This window comes from Sycon ciliatum, chromosome 4, assembly GCF_964019385.1.
Source record: "Sycon ciliatum chromosome 4, ocSycCili1.1, whole genome shotgun sequence".
In the NCBI taxonomy this organism is placed as follows: Eukaryota; Metazoa; Porifera; class Calcarea; order Leucosolenida; family Sycettidae; genus Sycon; species Sycon ciliatum.
In genome coordinates this window covers 24,022,686-24,050,084 of record NC_088646.1, presented here as the reverse complement: position 1 = coordinate 24,050,084, position 27,399 = coordinate 24,022,686, and the positions used below count along the sequence as shown (strand labels likewise).

Sequence of the window (27,399 nt, the reverse complement as noted above, 5' to 3'; positions counted from 1 at the left end):
CTACTTTGCTGTTATGCCAACGTGCCATGACAACAATCATTATCATTGATGGAAAAAAATTGGCGGCAAATCTTGAGTTAATTTGAAATGACATCCAGCTAGCTCGGGATCATGTTGAAAAAAAGTTTGCATTTGCAGTCGCATCAGCGTCGTCTATGCGAAAAGAGATGTTCCAATGACTGGAGCCCTGTGAAGGAGTCGACACGATGCTCCGCTCGAAGGAGGTCATCTGGAGACTGTGTGGAAGCTGAAACGAGGAAAGGAATCGCCATGCTGAAGAGGAAACCGGGCCGGGCGAGCTCGGACACCAACCTCCATTCGACTTCCGGAAAAATTGTAAAGCGAGTGAGGAAAGCCAAGCAGCCTGGTGGTGGAGTGGCTGACAAGGTCAGGCTGCATTCTTACACAGACTGAGTTGGATTAAGTGCAGGAGGCTGGAACAAGGAGTTGTTATGCTGTGCTGTTGTTTGCCAAACTGCAGGCAGAGCTCGAACGTGTACTGGGAATCAGTGCAGTTAGCAATGCGTCGCTGAGCTGTTGTGAGGTGAAAGGCATTGTGGCCTATCCTGCGGGGTGAGAAATAATTTTTCACAGTGCAGCTGCATGCATTTATGTACATGTCTAATCACACATCCGATGTGAGCGGTACCAAAGTAACCAAACTACTGATGTAAAGTTAGCCAATGCGGTGCGAACGGGATATATGTGGAGTGATTTTGCGTTGGGTGAACTTCATGCCTGGCGTAATCTGAAAGATATGTTACTTGCCAGTCTCAGTAGCGCAAGCTTTCATGCATAGTATGGGCTGGCGTTACAGATGTCAGTGCTAATTACATGTGTATCCCACGCCCCTGAGTGAGGGCTGTGTGCCCACCTTGATATTTTTGCACGTGAGATGACACCGCTCTGTTAACCCTTTTACCACTGCAGGGTACTGCCACCTGTCCACTGACGACCCGCGAAAATGGGTCATTTTTACTGAAACACACCACATCTAAACAGTTCGTAACTCTGGCATCCATGCTCCAATTTACTGGATCTAGAGCTTCCTGGAAAGCTGCTGCGATGAGCAAAACGCTGAACTAAAGCACAAGTATCCACAAGGTCTTAGACCAGCTATAGAGCTAAGCAAATCTCTTCCAAAGTCATGGCGCAGTCGCGCAAGTGAAAGAAACTGAGCTTTCACCCGCCATTCCACTCTCCTTGCTCGTATCGAGCTGAACTTTCTTGTGAACACTCCAGCGAGTCCACTGCTGATTTGAACTTCAGTTGCCATGGCACCAAATGTCAAAAAATGCAGAAAAATGAAAACCGAGCGCCCACGCACGGCGCAAAATAGTTCTGGCAGTGTGAAGCTGTGTAGCCGCCGAGCGCCATAACTCAGTGGTCCTTTATCCTATCACTCCGACGATTGTTGCAATCGAAAGCTGAGAGTTTTCTCTTCGATCTACATACTTCGATTGTGAGAATTGAGTAAGGATTGACTGAGTTACGATTGTTTGAACATACGTGCCTCCTGAAAAATTTCATCAGTACTCAATGTACACTCAGGACGTGAATATACGTCCTTAGTGGGCGGGCATCATTCTCAAGGACGTAATAAACGTCCTTAGCGGTGAAAAGGTTAATATCACCAACTATGTTACGCCTTGACTCATGCCTGGCCATCATTATTGCAATGATCAGTCCCTGGGTTTTAGTATCAGTTGTCTGTTGATTGCTTCGGCATGAAGCTTTAAGCTACAGCACAACCTGACTGAACACAACTTATTCACACCATCATTATAATTATCGCACCCACTAATCGGGTCCACTCTCACAACTGGTGTTATCTAGCTATTTGCTGCGGCTCTGCCATCTTGAACTTCTCTTCATATGTGTTCCTGTAGATAGCTATGCGCTTTGTGCACCGAGAACCTTTCCCGGCAGCTGCCACAACTTTCTATGTACCAACGCCAGCATTCAGACGAATCAGTTGTAGTTGCTCATTGGAAGGCGTTGTGCTCAACTTGTTACAGCACTGTCGGGTTCCGAAGAACTGGGGGGGATCAGCCTCGTAGCCTAGGCCGTTCTTATTTTCATCATGTACTACTATGGTCTATGCACAGCTGAGTCACCGTGTGTACACTGGTATGCTGTGCTTGGTGAAATTCCAGCCTGGCTATTCTTTGGCTAACCGTTCTTCAGGACCGACAGTACTGTAGTTCTCCTGCAGAAAGACCAGGGCAACCAGGTTCTCTGCGAGCTGGTGTCGACGACCAGGAAAGGCCAAGTTGCACAGCGAAAAGCTCCTCTCGGCATCAGCCGAATTCACAACCGCATCCGTGTAGAAGTTAGCGGGGCTGGAGAGGACCTGGAATGTTGTCAGAGGGCAATCTCCAGAACGCATCAACATCGGCAGTATCACTTGAGTGCAGGCACTGAAAAAAAACCCACACGCACGCATATCCCAATGCAGGCGAAACTCAGTCTTGTAGAGTCCCAAAGCCTAGAATGGCGCTGTACTTCGTCTTGTCTTCTGCCATCCGTACCGCGCCTTCGGTGAAAACACGTGCACTTGTTTCAGGAAACAGCAGCTGCAGGTTGATGTTTGGTTGCCATGTGCGCTGGCAGCTTCTGCCAGGCCGCTTGGTACGCTTCAAAGTGCTCATCTTGTGTGTGAAAATCAGCAGATTTCCCTGTTGCCGTGCTGGTATTTTTTCAATTCTTTTCTTTAGATGCGTGGTTGTGCTCTACTATCCACGCAAGAACCGACAGCAACATATCCAGAGTCCTGCACGGTAAGTTTGGACAAAGTGCTGTGACTGTTTGCCATGTAGTAGTAGTATTGTACTCTTTCTTGCAGCCAGTGACCGTGACAGTATCTATCTTCTCTTCTTGTATGTACATTGTAAATATCAGTTGCCAAAAATCCCATGCGCTGCATCCGCGTTTCCTTCGTCTTTGACCACTTGGTGGTGGGTCTGATTTGCTCACCTCCCACCGCGTTAGGAGCTGCACCTGCGCCTAATCCTTGAGGGTGATGGTGTTTCTACAGATGCGGAAACTCAGCCTGACTGGGTCTCATGCCAACCGTGACAGTGTGTGTGTTTTTCAGTTCTCATTGTCTGCTTTTTCACTTGCCCTTGCCATGAGTGCTGTGATGACCTCAGTCCTGTGCAACAGTTGGTACACTTGTTCTCACGTCCTTTGGCTCTGTTAACGTGTCCTGCAGGCGGCCTATCTCGTGTCTGTCCTTCTCTCAAGATGGCAATTATCTGTGCACAGGAGAGGTGAGGCTTGCCTCTCGAAAGAATGCCATTTGCCATTACTTAGCAACTAGTATCATTCAGTCTATGCTAAGGTGGTGGCAGACCTGTGCAAGCAAAGAGCTTTTCCTCTCACGTTGGAAGCGTCCTTTGTATTCTGTCGTAATTTGAATTACCCCGTTTTTTCTTTATTCACCCAAGTTTGACTTCTGGTTGTCTAGCAGTTACTGCTGCCAGCTTGTCCTCAGCGGTGGGATTTTGACCTTGCGGTCCTGTACCTAGCCCCAATAACCAACCGTATGAATGTGCTCACGTATATGTACATGTACATGTACGTGTTAAAATATATATCTTTTCTTGTGCATTTCTGTAGAGTGGCCACCAGCCCATGGTGCGTGTGTGGGAGCTGCTGGACACGCCAGTGCAAGTTCAAGAACTTCAGGGTCATCGCTTTGGCATATCTATGGTGGTGAGTGTTTGCAACCCAGCGTTTTCTGCATCATCTCATTCTGCATCTGCTAGGGATTCAAAGTTCGACAAAGCAGTCGCCGGATTGGGTGCTTGGGTTGGCTGCACGGCTTGCATAAGGCCAGTCATGGTTTCTGTCAGCTGAGCAGTGAAGTCACGGTGGCAACTTCCTGAGCTTGCTACGGATGTTGCAGGTTGCCGTACTGCTAGAACAAAGAACCCTTCGGCATCGTGATCTTTATGATGCGTTCAGCTTGCAGCCTACTCGAGTACTACTTCAGTGGTATAAATACACATTGGTCTGGTCCGAACGAAGAAATATATTTGATTCTTGCTGTGTTCGGTCCAAGACAGGAAGTGAGATTCAACTACATGTACCTGTACCTGTACACTACTACACATGTAGAGACTACACGGGGGAGGATGTCATAGTTTGTACGCTGTGTCAGCTGACACGTGCACCGCACTATGGGCAACATGCACACTCAAAAGTCCCATCAAGAATTTCCCCAGCATGACCACCTGCAATAGAGCGCATGGACTGGGTCCCCAGCATGACCACGTGCAATGGACTGCATGGACAGGGTCCCTTTACTCGCTAATCAGTTGTGACCAGCCATATATCTCCCAAGTACGATATGAACAGTACTTTTCCAGTAGCAACTGGAATCTACATGTAGTACATGGACGGTATAGATAAGCATTCAAGTACTACAAGTAGTACATGCTGCTCAATGAAATCCGATCGCATGAATCAATTTCGCACCCTGCTCCAGTTCGCATCCCAGCGTTCGCAGGTCGAGGGCTGCAAAGCGTCCAGCATAGCATTCACTCGCCCGATCGGAGTTCGTTGAGCAGCATTGTACATGGACTATACATGAAGTATACAGATATAATTGTTATCGTTCAAGAGACCAGCCTGATCCCTGTGGCCACAAAATGCTACTGTATTGTCCATTGCATGCACTGATTTGTGTATAGTTTTTTCTCTGAAAAAAGGTATCTCTGGCTGATTGCAACCGATGTTCTATTCTTGGTGTGTGTGTGTGTGTGTGTGTGTGTGTGTGTGTGCTTGTGTGTGCTTGTGTATGTGTGTGTGTATGTGTGTATGTGTGTATGTATGTGTGTGTGTGTGTGTGTGTGTGTGTGTGTGTGTGTGTGTGTGTGTGTGTGTGTGTGTGTGTATGCTGCTCACAGTCCTTCTCACCGAAGGGGAAGTACCTGGTGTCCGTTGGTTACGAGCATGACATGAATGTGATTGTGTGGAAGTGGCGTAATGGCTCTCAGCTGGCGTCCAACAAAGTGTCTGTCAAGGTAGGAGCAACGCGTATTATATTCAAAGTAATAGGCGAACGGAAGATTTACCAGCTCAGTGGCGAAAATCACCCCTTCGTCTTAGATACCGAGTGTTGCACATGAATCGACCTGTGCCCCTTGTATGTGAGGCATGTATGGTGTCAATCGACTGTGTTTTTCGCGCACTGCTTTCTGCCTGTGCACTAGAGCGCAGCTTCTAGCACTGTGTACCGGTAGTTCTTCTGCCGTACCACAGTATACGCGGACACACCTGTCTCGTCATTGGTGATTGTTGCACTTACCGTATGAGAACGTCTACACCACACGGAGTACATCGGAAAGGGACAGCCAAGACAGTTACCTGCTAGTATGCACACCCTACACCTGCTGGGGTAACCAGTACAGGCAGCATGCTGCTTTGATAGAAGCAGACACTAGATGCACTGATATCCTGGCAGCCTTGCTTTACAACCGAAGCAATTGCCGCATGTACTAATTTTTGTGAATTGAAGGTTTCCAGTAGATCGTGTTTTGGTACATGTATAAATAATCTCATCCAGTCATGTTTCAATTATTGGTGAAAATATAGAGCCAGATAGTACTGTTCTGTATCTGTTGTGATTTTCTCATCTTTCATTCATCCAGGTTTCTGCATTGTCTTTCTCTCACGATGGCTCGTACTTCGTGACAGTTGGCAATCGTCATGTGCGCTTCTGGTACCTGGATACCTCCAGCAAGGTTTGTCAGTTATCTGTAACACCCGTATTTACGACAGCACGGATATACCTTGGCCTGGCGTAAAAGATCTCCGTAAACGATGGCTGGTGTGCTGGTGTATGGACAATAAGTGGGTGTTGGTGTATTGGTTCATGTATGAGTAAATCATGTGTGGGTGTTGGTGTAGTGGTACATGATTGTATTAATATTGGTGTATGTGTGTTGTTTCTAGGTCAGTCAGGCTCAGCCATTGCAGGGCCGTTCGGCTGTGCTGGGTGAGCATCGGGGTCTGAATTTCGTCAGCGTTGCCTGCGGTAGCGAAGAGAGCGGCTCCAATACGTACGCCGTCACCTCCAATGGCCTGCTTATGCAGTTCAGTCAGCAACGTCGCTTGGAAAAGTTTGTCACTCTCAAGGTACTGCAATGCGTTCACCTTTTTGAAGTATCTACACACGTGTGTACTGCACATGTACATGTAACAGTTACTGTGCTTGTATGCTGGAAAAGTCATGATAAAGGCCATCAGTTTAGAATGTTGCCACAGTTGGTTTTGTGTAGTGGCTACTTGAGCAATCAGCTTGACAATATCTCCTTGACTCGCTTGAGTGTTTCACATCCTGACTTCTACATATTCTCATGTTAATGCTACCCCTGTACGATATTCTCATGTTCTTTCTGCCTTCTCTGGACCATGGCAGACACCGCGTGCATTGAGCATTGCTCTGGGCCGGTTCATCTACTGTGGCTGCATCGATGGTGTTGTCAGGGTGTTTGATCTGACGACACTGTGCTATGTCACATCTCTGCCTAACCCCCACCCGCTTGGTGTTGATGTGGCTTCCATCATTGATACAAGGTAAGGAACGGGCACAAACTTGATGATCAATTTTCATTGAGCAGCGCTGTAACTTTGTGTGTGGAGGGTGGAAGCCAGATGTCTCATTTTGTGCATCCAAGAAACAATCCCCACCATGCACTACCAATATAAGTACACTGTATATCAAGAAGCAGTGTTTCTTTTGGTTTTGACACGTGTTAAGTCAGTCCATCGCCTTATTCAGGAGCAGACGGGAAATCAGTCCACATTTGAAATTAGTTTGTCTTGCCACACATGCATGCATGTGTATGGTGTGTGCACATGTGTCTATGTATGTGTGGGTACGTGTGTATGTGTGTGGGTGGGTGTTTGGGTGGGTGGATGGGTGTGGATGGGTGCGTGGGTGTGTGCATTTGTAAATTTATGCCAGCTCATTGCTTGAGTCAACGGATGGCAAATCAGGCTTGCAATTTCCCGATGTGTGCGCGCTGGTACTGGATGATACTGGGTGCCGGGTGAGTGTGAGCGCACACGCATGAAGTAGTGTAGTAAGGTGTAATCAGCTCTCTCTCTCTCTCTCTCTCTCTCTCTCTCTCTCTCTCTCTCTCTCTCTCTCTCTCTCTCTCTCTCTCTCTCTCTCTCTCTCTCTCTCTCTCTCTCTCTCTCTCTCTCTCTCTCTCTCTCTCTCTCTCTCTCTCTCTCTCTCTCTCTCTCTCTCTCTCTCTCTCTCTCTCTCTGCATTCTGTTGCTGGTTCTTATATACCCGCGTCTGTGTCACTTTGGCTTGATGATGTGTAAGGAGCATTGGCAAGAGTACATGAAAACACTATTGTGCAGCTTTTGACCTCCTTTGTATTGGTGTCTGTCACGGCGAAATTCTGTATTACATCAGAGTTGATGTGGTATGCCCCACATAAAATATTGAAATTTTGAGCCCAGATCAGTGCATATGTTTGATTCACGGGATGCCCGGGGCAAAGAGTGGTACGGTCAATACCGTAGTGACCGCAGTGTGTCCAAACGCCCCTGGCTATGACGTGTGTCTCTTGTTGTGTTCTCTTGTAGCTGACATGCGTGTATCGAGACCGGAGTATGTACGTGTGGGACGTCAGTGATGTGAACAAGGTCGGCAAGACGCGCTCCTTCCTCAACCATTCCTCGGCCATTTGGGATGTGGAGGTTAGTCTGTCACAGCGCGATATGTGGAGAATCACTGGCGCGGTGCTGTCGTTTTTGGGTAATATGCCTATCCAAGCCTCTTGAGATACAATTTTTGCGCATTTGCATTTGTGCACATGTACTTGACAAAAAAATGAGGTGATGTATTGTTTCATGAACTGTAGCGCTAGCAACGGACAAGCCCTTGCTTTCCTTTGCGTATCTCTTGTGTACTTGGCAGATGTACCCGGAAGCAAAGAATGGTTCTATCTCACTCCTGCCACCCGGAACATTCATCACGGCAGGTGCTGACAGCACAATTCGTTTTTGGAATGTTGGCCACGGTGAGTATCCTGATTGCTGGTTTCAGCTTGTTTTGTTGTTCTGCAGTACCGGCTTGTGAACAGGTCTTTAGGAATGTAACATTATGTTGTACATACCCCCGCTGGTCAAGCTTACATTCCTTATTGTATGGTGTGGTTGGGTCCTTCGTGAATTACTCGTATATATGAGGAAGCAGCTCAGGTCCTGCTGTGAACCTTTGCAACATGGAGTAGCTGAATCTGTTTGTATTGTTAGTTACTGCCGGTGAAATTCACCTTCAAGTATGAATTCTAAGCACGGTGCTACCTTTTGTATCCGGAAGATGCACACTGTTGCTGTTCACGAGTCAGTTAAGACTACATGTACTCATCTCATAAGTACGTGTACCGGTATTCAGGCGCACAGGCCAGTCTGTGTCTCAGTTTGTTTTATATATTATATAGTGCGGCTGATAATGTTGTGTGCCACCTTCTGTTCATTTGTCTAACTCTGCACTTCCATGCCTACAGCAAGCTCCACAATGTTCAGGAATATCTACAGCAAGGTATTATTGCACTACAGTAACTGTGCACGTTTGCATGCACTCTCTGCACAGAGAGAGGGGAGAGAGAGAGAGAGAGAGAGAGAGAGAGAGAGGGGGGGGGGGGGGGGAGAGAGAGAGAGAGAGAGAGAGAGAGAGAGGGGGGGGGGGGGGGGAGAGAGAGAGAGGTTGGAAGTCTGTCAATCTATTCTTACGTTCACCTCAGCCGTGGATTCACTTGCATTCGTTGACTTGTGTGTGCCAGAAATTTTATAATCCCCTTTTGCTGCTTTTTTTAAAGTTTTTCGTGTGCTACATTTGTGCCTTCAGTGATCTTCAGCTCAAGTCCATCCTTTCTCCATCTGTGTTTGCGTGCCTGTTTGCGTTTGCCTGTATGTGGTATTCTCACTTTCTAAGGAACTCGTCCGTATCATTGATGTACAGAAAGGTGACCAAGACAATGCTGTTCCTGGTGAGATATATTGATAGTGCCTGACTCTGCTCACGGGTTTGTTACTTGTGCCTCAGATGTGGAGAGAGTGATACCTCTGCTTGTGTGTACAGGACTACAGTAGCAGTGATGATTCTAGAGAGGGGGCTGATCAGCAGTACTTTATGGTACTACAAGCAGTACATTGTAGTACATGTTCAGCCATGTAAAATCAGACCTCTTGAAGCTCCTGGGCTTCACAATCCTAACACTAAAAACGCTGTGCTATGCTGTGAGCAAGGTGCTGCCGGATTTCTCTTGCCGTGACTGGAGAGTCTATTTCCAGTTGTACATGACTATAAGTACAGCTGGGGCCAAAGTAATCCTGTTCTTGGAGCTACATGTACTTGACGAAAACACACCAGATGCTCGCTCGTTCTCGGCGCATTTCCACTGTAACGCCCTGTGCTGGCGCGTCGGATCTCTTTGGCTGCATGTGGACTCGAGAAAGTATTACACTTGTGACTTTAGATTTTTTACTCTCTTGCTCTCTCTCTCTCACTCACTCTCTCTCTCTCTCTCTCTCTCTCTCTCTCTCTCTCTCTCTCTCTCTCTCTCTCTCTCTCTCTCTCTATGTGTTGATGCTCAGGTGGTGACAATTGCGGTGTGCGGGCATTGAGGGCGAGTCCTGATGGCAGGTGCCTGGCATCGGGAGACCGCTCCGGCAATTTGCGGTATGACTGAGTGGAGTGAATAGGCGGAGGGATGCATGACCTGGATGTCTGCCAGCATGGTGTAGGTAGATAGATCTACACAATACACCCATCTCAGCACAGCTCTGGGTGGTTCTACCAGTTTGTGTTTGTATACAGTAGAGTCTCTTGGACACTCTGGTGACAAGATGCTTCTGTCCAGGAAAAGGAGGTGTTCTGACATCTTGATTGGGAACATTTGTGGGACTGAGCAGATGTCCTGGTTATTGATATGTCCTTGATTGAGAGATGTCCACAGAGGGAGGTTTTCTTGTGGCTATTTTTTTTAAGTGCACTGCTTGGCTGTGTCTTCCTATGCAGTATTCATGACTTGAAAAGCTTTCAAGAAACTGCACTTGTTCTGGCCCACGATGGTGAAATCCTGTCGCTGGACTTCGGTGAGCCACTGCTTGGTGAGTTCTGGTTCTGAACACTGCTCACTTCCGTGAACTGATGGTCCTAAAAGCATTGGCTGTGGGTTCTTATCTTGATGTGCATATGGTAGGAAGCGAACCAATTCCAGGCTGAAATTTTCATTTCCCTACTCTGCCTCTCTCTCTCTCTCTCTCTCTCTCTCTCTCTCTCTCTCTCTCTCTCTCTCTCTCTCTCTCTCTCTCTCTGTCTCTCTCTCTCTCTCTCTCTCTCTCTCTCGTCTGTCTCTCTCTCTCTCTCTCTCTCTCTCTCTCTCTCTCTCTCTCTCTCTGTCTCTCGTCTCTCGTCTCTCGTCTCTCTCGTCTCTTGTCTTTGTATCACAGGTCGTCAGTTCCTTGCATCTTGCAGTAGAGATCGTCTTGTTCATGTCTTCGACACAGAGCAATGTGACCTTGTTCAGACTTTGGATGACCACTCGGCCGCTGTCACTGATGTCAAGTTTGCTTGTGAGTTGCATGCTGAGACTTTGTCCTTGCTCTTTTCTAAACTTTAGTATGAGCTTACTGCGTCAAGAAAGCGAACAGTTGGTGTTGTTTATGGGGCATTCGGCATTCATCCTGTTTTAGACATGGCTTGCCTTTGCCATTCTCCAACAAAGCAGCAAAAGCAGTAATAGCTGGTCTACTAGGGGCTTTGTGAGCATAGAAGTGCAGGTCCTGCACTGCTGCAGTATATGACCACTCGTGCCTAGTTTGTAGTCACTAGTAATTCGACATGAGCAGTACAGTGTATCTCTTCCAATAGGGGAGTGTCCGTTTCCCTCTTCTCACGATTCCTGATGTATCTGTGTGCAATGTGCAGTTGTGGATGATACACTGAATTTGCTGAGCTGCTCAAATGACAAGTCACTGATGTTCCGCAGCATGCAAGAGGTACAGACACTCGAGTTGTGTTCTGATGGAATGCTCTCTTGATTGTGTTCGGATTGTGTTTGGATCATGTAAATGCATGTAGAGGACGAAAAGCTCCCATCCCAGTGCCCTTGCTGCCCGTCAAACTCCTGCTAGTAGCTGGGAGTTTGCATCCATTGTGAGTTCTGGTTGCATGCTGCAGTTACCGGCACTGGTATCAGTATCGCCCCTGTGCTTCTGTGATGCTTTCTCATTGTGTGAACTGCGGTAGTCCACACATGGCAGCCAGTACGTCATGTAGTCACTAGCTGGTGGCGTGGTCAGTTTTTACTTCTGAAGTAGGAATCTTCCTTTGAACAATGGCTGTGCCCACGTGTGGTTTTGTGGACTAACTTGCGTTGCTCGTCTCATACCAGTATTGTGCATTCTTCTCCTGATCTCTTTTTGCTGTCTCGCCTAGGACGAAACCTTCACATGCACGCATCATGTGGCTGGAAAGTCATCTTGTCAGTCGATGGCAATACCACCTGAACAGTGAGACATTTGTTCTGTATCACACTAGCTTAGTGTGACTGGTGTTTATAGCATGTGTGGTGTTGAATTGTGGTGGCTACTTACATTGGTCCATGACTGTGGAGGGGACTTCTAATGCATCATCCTGCTTGTTTCCTGTTGTTGATGCTCTCCTAAAAGAACTGGTGGACGTGTGTTTTGTTTGCTGCTGCTACTGCTGCAGGGATACTGTACTCGCTGCATGCCAGGATCGGTTGATCAGGTATGTTCACAGTCTGTTGGCTGATGCTACGCTATGCCAATGGATTAGGGTTGCCAAACACGTGTGTGCTGTAGTCATGTGTGCTGTAGTCATCTCATCTGGAATGTCAGGATAGGTGCTGTTAGAGGCGTGAGAAAAGATAGGGCTCGTTCAGCATTCACTACAGTTCATGTATGTGGCCCACAGAGCTCAGCTTCACCGGCTTCATCAGTATCAACTATCAACCCCATGCAATATCTAATGTTATCGATCATCAGCAGGGAATTTCTACATACTTTTGTCACCCAACTACACTGTAGTTGAGGAGGTTAAAACAGTTTTTGGTCAGAATTACATTAGTTTCTTAGAAAACTAGGTTCATGTTCTGTGGTTGTTTGGATATGTATTTGGAAATTGTTCTGTGAAATATTAAAAAAGGAGGTCGACAGGAGAGTTCTGCGTGGTATCTACACGGCATTTGCACTGGGCTCTTTTTTTGGGAGCAAAGTTGTTACACATTGTGCTGCTTCAGGTAGCTCACGACTGTGGTCATGTTGTCATGCTGTCTTTCACATGTACTGTGTAGGCTCTATCACTGCAACAGTGGCAAGAGTACTCGCAGCATCAAGCTTCCCAGTGGTGATGCTGGTGGCCTCGTGAAGGTAGGAAAGAGCACAGCAAACACTGAATTCAGTGCTGCATGCACGCGCGTAGGGGAGAGGGGAAGGCTTGGGGGTGCATGCAACTCTGGATGCAAATTACATCAGCCACAGGTCGGCGTCTACCCCTGGGTATCGTGTGCCCTAGCTAATGCCCTTGTGTGGCCCATCGTCACGCACTGTATTGAGAGGAATGGAGCGTGCCTGCCATTTGGCAAGTACCTCTTTGGCTGTACATATAGCTGCCTACATGGCGACATACCAACAGGTGCCTACATGGGGATGTAGCGACAGCTGCCTAACAGTTTTATGGGCATGTAGATGTGTTTACCTACATGGAGATGTGCCTATAGCTGCCTAGTTGCTGGGCCAGGGGGTGCATGTTTATATACATGTACATGGCGGGGATGTGCTTGTAGCTGCCTACTTGCCTGTTTTTACCTACATGTGCGTGTCTGTTGCTGTGCTCCAGATTGAGTTGGATCCGTCAGGTTCCGTGCTTGCAACGTGCAGCAGCGATCGCTCCATCAGCCTCATCGACATCGCATCCGGAGAAGTTGCAGCGATCCTTCACGGCCATGCAGGTATGGGCAGTACACACGCATGCCTAGCTTGTGCCGGTGGGGCCGGCATCCACCTTGGTACCATGATGTATGCACCAAGGCTGTATCCGGAGCTGTTCTTGAAACGATTGGCTTGCACACTGTGCTGTAGATCTGCTCACTCGCAGGATGTGAGCTTTTTTCAGTGTGCTTTTTTACACTTCTATAAGGATCATTAGTTGCACTAGCCAGGATGGTTGTATGTTCTGGTGTTCTCCAGTTCCTGCTACTAGTACTTCCCACCATAGTAAGCTATGATCAAGAGAACTAGGTGAGGACTGTAGTGTCTCCGTTTCATTTCGTGAGACGACAGGTAGACGGAGAGTGATAGGTCAATGGATCGAAGAGCATGTTTTGGTGATAGGTCGGGCCAATTGTGTGTGTGTGTGTGTGTGTGTGTGTGTGTGTGTGTGTGTGTGTGTGCGCGCGTGTGTGTGGGTGTGTGCTCCGTTCATGTTGGCCTCTCATGCAGAGACGATAACGGGTATCAAGTTCACACTGGACTGCCGACGATTGATCAGCGTGTCAGCGGATGGGTAGGTTTGCATGTTCGAATTTAGAAAACTGCTGTATGCTGTCCAGGTAATGCTGAAACTTGCACGCGCGCACACACACACACATACACATACACACACAGGCCCACACCCGCACACACACATACACACACATACACACACACACACGCCTTGACCGTAATACACGTTGCCGTAATAGGTTACACGGTCCCCATCAGGGGAGAGGTGTGGAAGAGGCTGAGGAGCAGCACTTCTGAAGTTCTGATGGCACACTAGATGATGACGTAGTCGGAACTTCCTGTGGCATGGGCACTCGAATGGGAAGTCGGCCCTTTCTGACACTGTCCTGCGTTTCGTGCGGTCGCACTTGTGTCTGGCCAAACTGCTGCTAGACCTGAAACTGCGGTGACAGGTGCTGCACTGCGGAGTGACTGGATTGCCGAGATGCTCGGTGTGGGAGCAGGTCCGTGATCGCACCGATGGGTAGCCAATCCACTGGGACTGCGGAACCAACGTTGGCAAAGACGACACTGGCAAGAGCCAGCCTGGTTACAAACCGGTTCTGCCGTTCCGCCAAGCATTTGTGACGCTTCTCATCTGATGGGCGAGAGAAGTTCCGATCACATACTTGGCAATGGGCATTGGGTGTGGGCGGCTCATGGACAGTAGGTGTGGGCGGCTTGGGCTCGGAACTACGGTACATGCGGCGCCAGTCGGGGCGAGAATCTGCCAGACCGTACCATCCCTCCCCAGCATTCAGGGCCTTCAGATCTGCAGTAACGCAGTCTTTCCAGAATTTGCGTGGACCGCCAGGTGGACGGTGGGATGGGAGCAGTCCGAACAGCAGAATCTTCGGGGTGCGCTCTGATGGCATGCGAGCAACATGACCCAGCCACTCAAGTCTTCTTTGCACACACATATACACACACAACACACGCACACACACTAATTCCAGTCAACTGGTGCTGCAGTCACACATAGGCTTTGGCGAGTACTTTCAACTCGGTCCTGTTTTACCTCTCTTATTTTTGCCTAGGTGTATATTCATCTGGAGGCTGCCGAGCTCCCTGGTTGAGGTGAGGTCCTACTTTTCAAGTACTGGTACTTTAATATGGATGTGCAAGAATTTGCATGTGGTAGGTGTGTGTTGGGGGGGGGGGGGGGGGTGAAGAGCATTGCCAAGACCCTCAGCAGTATTTTCTTTCTTTCCTGTATTGGGTACACTGCACACGAATAGCACATTCCATCAATTCGGAAACTAATTAGGTCTAGCTTTTTGTACTGGTTCTTTTTGTCTTATTGTTGGTTGAGTGATAGCTGTTTGCAAAAGCTTTTTTCTGTTCTGCTATGGTATGCTGTGCATTACAGCTGATGCAAGAGAAGCTTTTAGAGCAACGGCGTGCATCCGGTCTGTTTGCCCCGCTTGTTGAGTAAGTTTGCCATGCATCCCATGTATTGGTGTCTGTTCGATATCCTTCAAGACCATAACAGCTGAACTACAAGCCCTACACGTTTTCCAAACTGTCACCAGCTGTATCTCGCCAGCATCGGTGCTCAGTTGTATATTATTTTGCTTTGTTGTGAATGGTGGCTGCTTCCAATAGCGTCCAAATAGCGTGCCTTGCTTGATGCACAAGATGTATTGGATGTTGTGTGTGATAATGTCACCTCAGGTATACTTACTGGTATAAACGACTGTTAGTAGTTGGCCCATGTCCCCCGTCATATCCACATTCATCAGTAGATCCTTGCTCTCATCGTCTTTGTCTGGTTCCTGTTCTGGTGTACCTATTTGACAGGTCGGAATTAGCTTTGACTTCACCCGCGCCTTCCGCATCCCAAGCCGTCCACTCTACGGCCAATAGTACCTTCACACTTCCTCCCGGCCAGCCGGATGACCTCCAAGGCATCACTCCCGGATCTCCCTTTCAGTCGCCGGGGGCTGCCTTGTCCTCTGTATCACCCGTGTCGCCGGAGAATGATTATCGTTTCAGCATGGGTCAGCTTCCTCGTTGGGCACGTGGACAGGTAAGACATTTTATGATGTTCGGTGGGTGCTGTTGCTGGTGTGTATCAAGTGTGTGTGTGTGTGTGTGTGTGTATGTGTGTGTGTGTGTGTGCGTGGCGCTCACACTCATCTGTACCTGGCGTCACCCTGCGGTATCGCATCGGTCGAAAGCTGGTCGGAGATCGAACAGCCAAATCCCGACTTCTTGCGACTGAGGTTACAGAATCCCAGTTTGCGGATGATGCGGCACTCTATGCCGTTTCGCACCAGGACCTTGAGGTCATGACCAACGAGTTCGTCGGATGCGCCTCTCAGTGGGGCCTAACAGTCAGCACGGCCAAGACCAAAGCTATGGTGGTGAATGGTGTCGATCCACCTGGGGTTCGTCTGGACTCTGGAGGGGACATTGAGGTGGTGGAAAATTTCACCTATCTTGGCAGCACCATCAGTGGCAGCGGTGCCCTTGATGATGAGGTTCGGGCAAGACTTGCCAAGGCATCTCGCGTGTTTGGTTCCCTGCAGAGACCTATCTTCCAGTGTGGATGTCTCTCCGTTGCTATCAAGAAACTAGTTTATCAAGCCGTTGTACTCACTACACTGTTCTATGGTGCGGAGACTTGGGCCGTGAAAGCCACCCACTTGCAGCAGTTCAACACCTTCCACCATGCTTGCTGCCGCGTCATCCTTGGTGTTTCCCGGTCCAAACAGTGGCAGGAGAGGATTTCCACCGAAGAGATTGCGCAGAGGATTGGGCTGCCTGCGAACATTGATGACCTGATTCGCTGCCACCGTCTTCATTGGCTAGGCCATGTTGCGAGGATGGCTTCGGGCCGCTTGCCGAAACAGGTTCTCTTCGGGGAGCTCTCAGCAACCCGCCCTCGCCATGGTCCCAAGAAGAGGTACCGGGATGTCATCAGCGCTGACTTGAAGGAGGCAGAGATCTCGGATAGGGGCTGGTATGACGCAGCTCAGAACCGCGCAGATTGGAGGCAACTTACACAGCATCGTCGCGCTCCTGTGCAGAGGGTGGACACATTCCCCTGCCCCTGTGGTCGCGTTTTTGGTCGGTCAGGAGACCTCAAACGCCATGCAAGATATTGCTCGGCTCGCTAGCTATCATCGCCTTACGGCGATGGGCGTCCAAGGTCCAAGGTGTGTGTGCACGCGCTTGTGTATGTGTCACATTCATGATATGTGTGCGTGTGCGTATGTGTGTGCGTACGTGTGTGTGTGTGTGTGTGTGTGTGCACGCGCTCATGTATGTGTCACATTCATGATGTGTGTGTGTGTGCGTATGTATGTACGTACGTGTGTGTGTGTGTGTGCACGCGCTCGTGTATGTGTCACATTCATGATGTGTGTGCGTATGTACGTACGTACGTGTGTGTGTGTGTGTGTGTATGTGCCATCTGATTTCAGTTACTCTTTATTGGTACATGTGCTAACTTACTAATTGCTGATCTGTGCGTCCCTGTGTGTGTGTGTGTGTGTGTGTGTGCGTGTGTGTGTGTGTGTGCGTGTGTGTGCGCATGTGTGTGTGTGTGCGCATGTGTGTGTGTGTGTGTGTGCGCGCGCGTGTGTGTGTGTGCGTATGTACGTACGTGTGTGTGCACGCGCTACTGGTTGTTTCTCGGCACTGTGTATTGTAGCTGCTGTCAGATAGTGCTGTGGATCAAGCTACAGATCAACAGACTGAGGGTGTTACCAGGGCTGCCACCCTGCCCAGAGCGCAGACTAAGTGGGCCCAGGTGTGTGCCGTGGTGCGAGTACAGCATTAATTTGTGTGTGTGTGTGTGTGGTGGGGGGGGGGGGGTTGTTTGGTGGTGCATTATATTTGTACGCGTAGTCAGGCATTCATGATGTTCTAGATTCACGTATTCGTTTGTCTGAATGTTGCTTGGATTTTCATTTCCACCCACTTTGTGTATGCTACTGTGTCTTTCCAACTTCCTGCCTGAGCTCATCATTGCATTAATTGGTTAATCCTTGACATTGATGTCTGCATGCATTTAATTTCTTCATTATATTGCCCTCTCTCTATCTCTCGCTCTCTCTCTCTCTCTCTTTCTCTCTCTCTTTCTTTCTTTCATTATCCCTATCCATGACAGGGGCATAGCCAGTCCCCCTTTTGGGGAAGTGCACGGCCGCATACCGTAGTGTCTTGTATTAAAGCCTGTCTCATATAGAAGCCTGTTTTGAATAGAAGCCTGATTTTCAAGATACACTGTCGGCACATAAGCCTGGTTTTGGTGTTGACATACATAGAAACACCCGGTTTGAATAGAAGACTGATGTGAATAGAAGCCTAGCCCTGATATCGGCTTCTACAGGAATACGCCTGGCTTTAATATGCGACATTACGGTATGACTGTAGTGTAGGATGGCTGCTGCGTGTCATTCATGGTCATTATGTGCATGCTGAACCTAGGTCTAAATTTTAAGGAGGGGGGGGGTGCACGTGCCTGCATGAGTTTACGGATCGTGTATACCAGCCTGTCTATTACTTGCCTGGATACATACTTACCGTAGGCTGCCGATTATCCGTATGTGAACTATCGAAACGATCGATTATCCGGAATGCGTTTTAAACAGAAGCGAAGGGAGAAATTGAGTGTTTGCAGCACCACTGAAAGTGGTACACAGGATGTACGATAGCAGGTTGTCGTCAACATGTATCCCCTTGGGTATCTTCGAGGAGCTGGAATACCTCTACTCCCTGCGGTTATGATGTTAGCCTGAGGAAATGCTATGCTTTTAGATGGATATTTGCTGGCTCCCGTATCCCAACACACCCATCCAAACCACTGGAGACGGCTCTGTGCCCAGAGGGATGGGGATGATCGGCACTCTACTGTAGTGACGAGTGCACCAGTTTTGTCTTGATTGTCCCTGTTTCTTCTCTTCTGAGTTTGTTTTGTACCTGTGTGCGTGTGTGTGTGTGCATGTTCATATGACTTACAGCGTGTCGACGTATCCGAGGGCTTGACTGTTGCGTCACAGCTCGAAGGCGACAATGGAGTACTTCGCGTTGATGATGCCTGGTCAGGTAGGGTCAGCATGCCAATATTGTCACACTCCTCACAAGTCTTGTCTCCTAAACTGTAGGTGCCCCTCTCAATCCATCTACTATATGTACACGTTGATTCTAGACAATATTAGTCCTGATAATACATACTGAAAATCCCACATGCAGATGATCAACAATTTGCTGACCTCTTTCACATTCAATAACTTGTACCACCGAATGCTCTCCGAGTTCTGCCAATCTCCCGGAGCAGCGCTGTGCACCTGTATTCTAATGGGTAGAGAATATCTCCTATCAGCTCCGGCAATAATCAGGAGTTCAGAGAGGAGTGAAGTAGAGTTTGAAATGGCAATCCAGTCCTTTTCTAATGCCTGTGTAATGAAGTAGCATGCTCCACTCTCCAAAGAGTGCTCAATGCCCATATAGGGCAGAGCCTTCCACACCTGCTCTTGCCTGATGATCGTGACGACGTGAAACTCAGAGTTGCAACACAGCTCCCCCGTCCCCTCTCTCTCCCTCCTTCTATCTATCTGTCTATCTCTCTCTCTCTCTCTCTCTCTCTCTCTCTCTCTCTATCTCTCTCGCTCTCTCTCTCTCTCTCTCTCTCTCTCTCTCTCTCTCTCTCTCTCTCTCTCTCTCTCTCTCTCTCTCTCTATTTTGTAATGCCAGTGTATACGGGAATGTTGGTGTGACTGTGTTGTGCAGGTCCTCGTCCGCGCTTGTCATCGCCTGGTTCCGACTCGGTGAGCCCACTGCCACTGCTGCCGCATCTCTGTTTTTCTGTACACGTATGTCTTTGTGGGAATGGGCCGATGGAGTCATTGGTCTTTGAGGTTGGTGGCCACCCGTAGGGATCAAGGTGGAGATGTCACGTTAGCTCATAAAGTGGTGGGAGGCGAGTAGATCAGACCCACCACTAAGCGGTCAAAGACCAAAATGTCCATTCCCATGAAGACATAATTATTCTAAGAGAACTGCTCAGTATTAGTGTGCAATGGTGACTTCTGCTTTGAATGAAACTGATAAAGTAGGGACAGTGTGCTAGGATATACAACAATATCTGCGGTTATAGGCCTATAGGCATCACATGGGCTTGAGAAGGACAATATACCGCAATAAATGACCCCAGCTAATGTTTTTTGTCCACTAGCGTAGTCCTTGTTCTTGTGTGTGACCATCTCACCGTTTGTGGGATTCATGCTTTTTTTCTTTGTGCACCCGTGCTGCTGTGTTCTGGCTTGTAGCCATCTGGGAGAACGTTCTGCGTGGAGACAAAGCACGCGAGTTCCACTCCTGCTGTCTTTGGAGATTCGACAGCACGTTCATCAACACCTCGTGACCTAGATAGCAGTGTTGTCCACACGCCCACCAGTGATCGAACCTTCACCGCAAGACTACCTGATGCTGGTCAAGATAGTGGTGATGCAACAGTAGTACTTCTTGCTCAAGACCCGCAGCTTAGTCCAGAGGGTGATATTGATACCATTGAGGAGGAAGATGAAAGCGAGGAGGACACGACGATCTACTTGCCAAAGATTGCCAATGACGCCGAGGCCTCCCAGTAAGTTGAGTGCAGTTTGCGAATGCTTGAGCCGGTCGATCCCGACCCGTGTGTGTGTGCGTGTGTGTATGTGTGTGTGTGTGTGCGTGTGTGTGATCCAAAGTAATTTCCAAGCACTCTGCAGATCTGGTAGGTAGCTGTTCTCGTAAAATAGGTGTACGGTTAAATCAGTAAAAAAATCAGTGCATTGGCTGTATTCGTATAAACGTGTTTTCCCCACATGTATATTTGTAGGACGGATCAAAACACTTCGAAGTTTTGTTTTGTTGTGTTGTTATGTGTCCGGTATGTATTCCCCACTCTCTTCAGGGACTTTTTTGTAACTGAATCAAGACAAGAATCTCCACCAATGGACGATGTAAGAACTAGAAACGCTTCGCATAACTGCCATGTCAGCAGCGCGGGGTGGTGGTACAAGAGGAGCAATGTATCCTATCCCGGGTGGTCTGATGTGAGGGTGTTGGACTGGGCTATTGCGGTCATTCATGGTCTTCACCGTTCAACTGCAACAAAGTACTCCTTTTTCTCTCCTGCTTTTGGTATGCTATACAGTTGTCATGTGACTGCCAACGAATTCTTATGTGGAAAGCAAGTATGGTATGTTTGTTATGGTGTTGAATTGTGTTGCTGTTTCCTTCAGACACCTGAAAGCGATGAAACGATGTCCAGTTATCCAGGTATGCCGATTGTCATGAGCCTAGTGGTTTGAGGAGCAACTGGTTGATCCATGGCTATAGCAGTGGCAACTGAAATCCAACCCCTGATGTTTGTGCTCGAGTGCAGCAGCGATTCTAGCCGTCTCTATTGCCTAGTGTTACAATCGCGTGCTGGGTCTTTGCGATGTGAGCGCGTCGCTCAGGGGGGGTCGGATTTCAGTTGCCAGCACTGTACCTACTGCAATATTTCCACTTTGGACTGTGCAAGAAGCCACCTACGTATATATACATGTACATGTGCATGTACAGTCATGTAATTTTATGCATGCTGTTGCTGCTTGCTCCAAAACCCTTCACACTGTGACACTAGGAAAGTAATCAGCTCATTTTCTCTCTCTCTCTCTTCTCTTTCCCTTTGCTCATCCAGGTACGCCACTGGAAGAGGCCACATCTCCTCCTGCACATCCTCTTCTCTCTCCACACAGCGAGCAGGAGTTCCAACCAATCTGTGACCAGCTTGCCGACTCGTTGTTTGGCAGTGCTGCTGACGCCCCTGGCTCTCCCCATGCGTCTGTCACCTCACGGCAGCCACCGACCCAACAGAAGCTACAGCTGCAGCTGCAGCGTAGGCTCAGCATGACATCCCGCTTTTTGGCCAGGTCCAAGCAGACGAGTGGTAGTACCGCTGCAACTCGGTAGGTGAAGAATGGGCGCGCTTACACACACGCACACACACACGCACACACACTGCACTGTAGATATGTACTGTAGTGTGTATGGCAGTGCAAAGAGTCAAAATAATTCATGCTCGTATGTGACAACCTACATGCAAGCACGGCTATAAGGATGAGTGATTGGCTGATACGTAAAGTTCACACGTCGGCATTACCATCGTCTATGCAATTGTGTTGAGACATACAATCAGCATAGGACGTTTTGCTGTTGCCCCAGGATACTACCATGCTTAAGAGGGCGAAACCTCGTTAGCCGCATCCCTGTTACACTCACTCAGACCGTTGATAGCTTAGCTTTTATTGCGTGGAGTAGCAAGGAATGTGCCAACAATATGAATGCCTGTTTAGTTTGCTTTCTTACTGCACACTCAGGATTGTAGCATAGCCAGTGCTGCCAAATAATTTTCGCCCAAAATCGGACACCCTTCACTGCCAAGACTGGCCACATGGTGCGAATTTTTCTCCTTGGCAATTTTTTTACAGAGAATTCAAAATATCGCCTAAAACACCATGAAAATTCGCTTCGTTGCCATGGTAACCCCGGAGTTGTCATGAATTTTATAATGATGAGTGTGGTCGTACACTGACTCTGTACAGACTGTCAGCGTACATGCCATCCAGCCTGATCCAGGCATGTTATACTTTGCACTTCCACAGCCAAGCGCTAGCCTTTTTAGAAGCAAATGTACAGTGATTTGTGCCTTCAGTTGCGCTGAAAAGTGAAAGTACAGGACTTCTGCATAGGAAAGTAATGATCTCCGACATTTTGGCTGCTTTTCGGACGTTTCCCTTTTCGGACCGGTTTTCGGAAGAGCCTTCAAAAACCGGACGGTTTGGCAGCACTGCATAGCACACGGTGTATATTTTGAACTTGCATGCTGGTGTTAGATAAATGCCCTGCCATCTTACTATGTGCTGTACTAGAATTCACTCTGGGTGTTCTCTTCTTCTTGTTGATCCCTTGTAGGCCACGTCCAACTGACTTGCCGGCTGTGTCAGAAGCATTTGCCCGTAGCGCTAATCAGGTATGCGCTGCATCATGTGCTTTTGCCATTATGAGTCATCAACGTCATTCATGCAGGCATGCTGCTGATGTTTTGCACATGCATTTTGAGATGCACCCATTTGAATGGTGTCTCCATGTACGCTGGCATGAAGTTCTGCCAGCTTAGCACAAGTGAAATTTGCTAGGATAGGTTTCTGATGTGTGTGTGTGTGTGTGTGTGTGTGTGTGTGTGTGTGTGTGTGTGTGTGTGTGTGTTGGTTAGCTTGTTTCTCTAGGGATGGATGCGCTACGCTGTGTACATGTAGTTCTGTATTTTGTTGTCGGACCTCTGGCATGAACTATTTGCTGGTATTTGCTGTGGGTGCTCTGTGCAGGCTGTGTTATTATCGCCCAGCACGGCATCAGTTGGAGAACCGTCGTCCATGAACTCTTCAATGACCTCAGGGGCGTCAACAACAACAACGCGAGCATTTACCAGCAGCAATAATACTGCAGCATCCCCAATTGCGCCTGTTCGTAGCCGCACATCAAGTGCTAGCCACAATAAGAGTCAGCAAGCTACTCGTGCTTCTGAGTCGAAACCAAGGCCTTCGTCTGCAGCAGCGTCGAAAACCGGCGGACTGCTTCCGGTGCAAAAACGTTCCGGATCAGCACCCTCGTCCAAGCAGCAGCTGCCATCTGGAGCACGCTCTCCATCTCGTCATACCGGTTTCTCGCCCTCGTCTTCGGATTCGGGCATAGATAACACGGCACTTCGAGACGCTGAGATCACTCCACCGCGTACACCACAGTCACCTGGCAAGAGCCGTGTGGTGGCAGCAGCACCAGCAGCAGTGGCAGGCAAGAAAGCGGGGCCGGCAGCGTCTAGACAGTGCTCTGATTCGTCCGTGCCTCAATCACCAGGTAAACTGCTACAGTACTGTAATTTCAGAAAACGTTGGTGTACACATCAGTCTTTTCGGTACGTGTACATCCTAAAACTTCAGTACATTCACAACCACTGACACCTATCCTCTGAAAGGGAACTGCTTCACTTTACCTAAACGTTCTGGTCACATAACTTGGTTATCTTTCCATCTACAGTCAACTTCGCTAATAACGACCGCGCATATAACGACAATTCGCGAATAACAACAGAATTTCCATGCCCAGAGCAAAGTCCCATCTAACTGCAACGCATATAATGAGACTTCAGGTATAAGGACACTTCGCGAATAAGGACACTTTTCTGATGCCTCGCCGAGTGTCGTTATACGCAAAGTTGACTGTACCTGAAGTCCCCCCCCCCCCTCCTTTGAAAAGTCTCAACAGTACGTCCCACCCGGCAATGTTTCCTGTGACCGGGTATCACACTGTACACTGTATTACCGGTACTGCGCTTATTCAGTGCCAACTCAGTACCAGTATCAGAAAAGTATGCAGTGCATCATGTTATCTAGCAGCTAGGTCCTAATTTCCCTTTGCTATACAGGTGGAATCCTGATAATTCGAAACTCCAAATGCCAGGAAAAAATTTTAATTATCCGGACATTCTAATTATCCAAACATGAAACCACTATACAATATGTATGTCAAAATGGTCCCATGTTCACGCAGAGTTGCGCTATGGACCTTAGACACAGATTTCACGGATACTGAACTGACCGGCACAGCCTGCTCATGCAAACTGAACTGACCAGTACAGTGTACAGTGAACTTCGAATTACACTTTGCTTACTTCGAATTATCAGCACAAATCCCACACATTTTCTATGTAAGTGGAATCCGTGGAACTTCGTCGAGGTTCGAATTATCAGAAAACTTTATGTGGGAATCGTATTGACAGAAATCGGTCCTGGAAAAACTTCTAATTAAGCGGTGTGTTCGAATTAAGCCATATTCGAATTATCAGGATTCCACCTGTACCTTCCAACTCCGCTCTGGTCATCTCAGATTGAGTCAATGCAGGATGTTAGCCCATGCAGAATCTGCTGTAGCATCTGTGTGTCCGTTCACAAACCTTGGCCGATTTGATTATACTCTTTGTGTGTGTGTGTGCGTGTGTGTGCATGCCCGGTTGTGTGTTAACAGGCGAGGAGCTTGCAGCTGCAACTTGTTCAGAGGCACTTGACGCTCTTGAGGGCAGTTTTGAAGCTGCCATGTCTCACTTTTCCAAAGTAAGTTTGAAATCCCTCAACTACTGAAGATGCCTTGCCATCCGCGACTAGTTAATCAACGTGACAGCCCCTCCTCATACAAGCGTGACAGAATATATACATGTATGTTCATTGTGCTCTCTGACTGTTGCGCACTGTGTACCGTATTTCCCCGATTAATATATATATAAGTCGCACCCCCATTTTCAGGTTTGAGCAATATATTCACTTCAGATATGGGCCATGCTCGATTGTAAGTCCCTCTTTTGCCCTTGAATTTTAGAGTGAAAAGGTGCGACTTATATTCGGGGGGTAATGCCCTACTATCTGATGTACATTACAGTCTCTTCAGTTACCAAGATAATGGTGATCTACAGACTAAATACGAATATCAGACGTCACCCAGTGCACTAGTCCATACACATCAGTGTTTGCTTCTGAATGAAGCCAGGTAGACTACACCCTGGATGTAACGCCTGATTCATTCTTCATTTCCCGTACGGGAAACGCTTCGCAATGTGTATCGCACGATGGGTTGAGATCAACTCAACTTTGTTTCACCTCGATGTGATTTTTGAGTGCTTGAGATGAGTGGAGTATTGAGGTCATGACAAAATCCCTTTGGTTACTCTTTTTTTGTTTTTCGTTTGTCTGCTTCTCGGCATTCACTTGCGCAGCTCAAAGGCCGGTGCCAGCAGCCTCAAGCACCACCTGCTTACAGCCGCTTGCTGGAGCGCTACTCCAGTGTATTCACACGTCTTCACTCCGAACTCGGCTCGCATGATGCTCGTACAGGCATGACTGAAGAACTGTCTTCAGCTGATGCAAGCGCTGGCCATTGTGAAGGTCGATCACTGCTAGGAGAGGACAATACGGTTGCATTACTGGAGCGCTACTCCGATGCGTTGTGCTCGATGGTTCAGGAAAAGCTTCAGCTCCGCAGTGGCAGTGGCAAGCAGCTTAGTGATCTGTCCAAGAGAAAACGAGACTTAGACAAAACTTGACATGTGTATCACTACTACTATTAATATTTATCATTCTATTCAAAATATTGAGTTGTGTACTCAACTACTATTGGACAGGCTTCAAGTTTCTTTATTTTCTGCCACATCATGGCATGTCATATTGTTGAGGAACTCTTTCAACATCTGCTGATGGTCCTGCTCGCTTTGCATGCAGTAGCTGTATCTTTTACCTTTTAGCTTCACTGCTTATGCATTGCAAACATAATAGTCCAGCACATAGTACCTTCCGCTTCCATACACTTGTTAGGTGATGCAGCTAAGAATGCCTTTCTCCCTCAAATATGAGTACCATAAAAGAATAATTAGGATTTCTCCACGTACTTGTCTCGGGACTACCACAAAACATGTACCACACCTTCTGGAACAGAGTTCACTTACTGGAACATTCAAGACCATGTTTTTAAATTTGTTAGTATTGGTTCATTGCAGAGTTTAATAGCTGCACTGTATACAGGTCTAAGTTATGGTAAAGAAAAATAATAAAAAACAATGTCTCATAAGTCTGAGCACAGCCGTTAGACTGCTGACGATACTGGTGTCTTCTTTGCGGCGTCCTCTACACGCCGTTTGGTCAATGCCTCCTCCATCTTGTCGACAATAAACGTGTCGAGCTCCTCGCCCTCCATGTGTTGTATGTCAGACATACGCACCATCTCAAAGTGCCAACCAGAGGTCTTCATCATACTGAGGCGACGCTTGACGACGCCAGTGACCTCATTGATTGGCTCCAGTATCTGATCGCCCTGCAAGAACACGACCGTGCTGGCATAGACGCCCAGGGAATCGGGAAGACGCGACGTCATGTGCTCCGGCACGCGGTTGCGTGGGAAACGCACTAGCTTGCGCGGCGTCTCCTTCGAAATCAGCCCACAGAGCGGCATGAATCCCTTCAGAGAACTGACGTTCATGACAACCAACTGTGACTTGGCGAGCGGTCCTAGCCTCTCAAGAAACTTCACATCCGGAGACTTGGCGATGTAGGTCTCTCGCATCAGCTTGTGCACGTCCTCAAAGCCCATCAGGTCATTGAACGATTCTACCAGCTGACTGAACTCCGAAATGTACTGGAATGGCAGCCTACTGTCCTTTGAGTGTTCAAACATGCGTCGCATGAATACTTTTAGTGTACTCTTCGGTCTCTCCACGCCCTGAGCTAGGTATGCCCAATTAATCTTAGATGCTGAGTCCAATGTATGATGGGCAATGTAGTTTTCGTCATCAATCACCTCCAGCAGTGCCCTGAAGACGTCCGGTGCCGACTTCCTCAGGAAGCTGAGCGCGTACAGGCAATCGGCTGCCACATCAAAGTTACACAGCACACTCTGTTGTCCATTTCGCTCAATCAGATTTTGCAGGAAGTCTGATAGCTCACCTAGCACAGGTGCGTGAAAAGTTCTCAGGTCCACCAAGCTCTGACACAGCGAACGCAGATTTTCACCATCCCCAGCGTTCAGAAAATGTTTGTTACTGGAAAGTTCAGGGCCAATTTGTTCAAAGATGGGATACAAGATGGAGGAAGATGGTGGTCCATGTACCTTTGATATCCGACCTAACGGACCCAGAACATTCACAGTATCTTCAAACGTCAGATCCCCCTTTGACTGGTCCAGAACTTCATGGAGGCGTTCAACATCACTTTTGCTGGCGTCGGTGGCAGATGCTACTTCTAGAACTTCCTTCACTCGACTCGCAGCCGATGAATTCCA

General features: G+C 48.1%; 1 protein-coding gene across 4 annotated transcripts; it reads left to right on the top strand.

Moving 5' to 3' along the window:
- Positions 1 to 3: 3 nt before the first annotated feature.
- LOC135815164 (mitogen-activated protein kinase-binding protein 1-like) lies at positions 4 to 26,199 on the top strand. 4 transcript variants are annotated; one of them, XM_065328421.1, is made up of 37 exons: positions 4 to 387; positions 482 to 573; positions 2,718 to 2,780; positions 3,215 to 3,272; positions 3,622 to 3,717; positions 4,914 to 5,030; positions 5,658 to 5,750; positions 5,962 to 6,144; positions 6,428 to 6,585; positions 6,977 to 7,061; positions 7,612 to 7,725; positions 7,946 to 8,048; positions 8,538 to 8,572; positions 8,966 to 9,020; positions 9,628 to 9,712; positions 10,052 to 10,128; positions 10,486 to 10,608; positions 10,964 to 11,034; positions 11,474 to 11,547; positions 11,750 to 11,788; positions 12,354 to 12,429; positions 12,899 to 13,010; positions 13,501 to 13,564; positions 14,580 to 14,619; positions 14,912 to 14,973; positions 15,343 to 15,571; positions 17,201 to 17,299; positions 18,513 to 18,597; positions 19,282 to 19,319; positions 19,821 to 20,137; positions 20,447 to 20,495; positions 20,778 to 20,814; positions 21,221 to 21,488; positions 22,495 to 22,552; positions 22,908 to 23,436; positions 24,604 to 24,689; positions 25,346 to 26,199. In XM_065328421.1, the coding sequence occupies exons 1-37, from the start codon at positions 112 to 114 to the stop codon at positions 25,670 to 25,672; spliced, it is 4,473 nt and encodes a 1,490-aa protein (XP_065184493.1). In that variant the 5' UTR covers positions 4 to 111; the 3' UTR covers positions 25,673 to 26,199. The 4 variants fall into 4 exon arrangements, with proteins under 4 accessions (XP_065184493.1, XP_065184492.1, XP_065184494.1 ...); XM_065328420.1 differs by having other exon boundaries at positions 10,052 to 10,143; XM_065328422.1 differs by lacking the exon at positions 17,201 to 17,299 and having other exon boundaries at positions 10,052 to 10,143.
- The last annotated feature ends 1,200 nt before the right edge of the window (positions 26,200 to 27,399 follow it).

Coding starts and splice junctions, on each gene's coding strand:
- LOC135815164 (XM_065328420.1), top strand. CDS start 112: ATGTTGAAAAAAAGTTTGCATTTGCAGTCGCATCAGCGTCGTCTATGC. Junction 6,586..6,976: donor GCTTCCATCATTGATACAAG/GTAAGGAACGGG, acceptor AATTTATGCCAG/CTCATTGCTTGAGTCAACGG. Junction 20,815..21,220: donor AACGATGTCCAGTTATCCAG/GTATGCCGATTG, acceptor TTGCTCATCCAG/GTACGCCACTGGAAGAGGCC.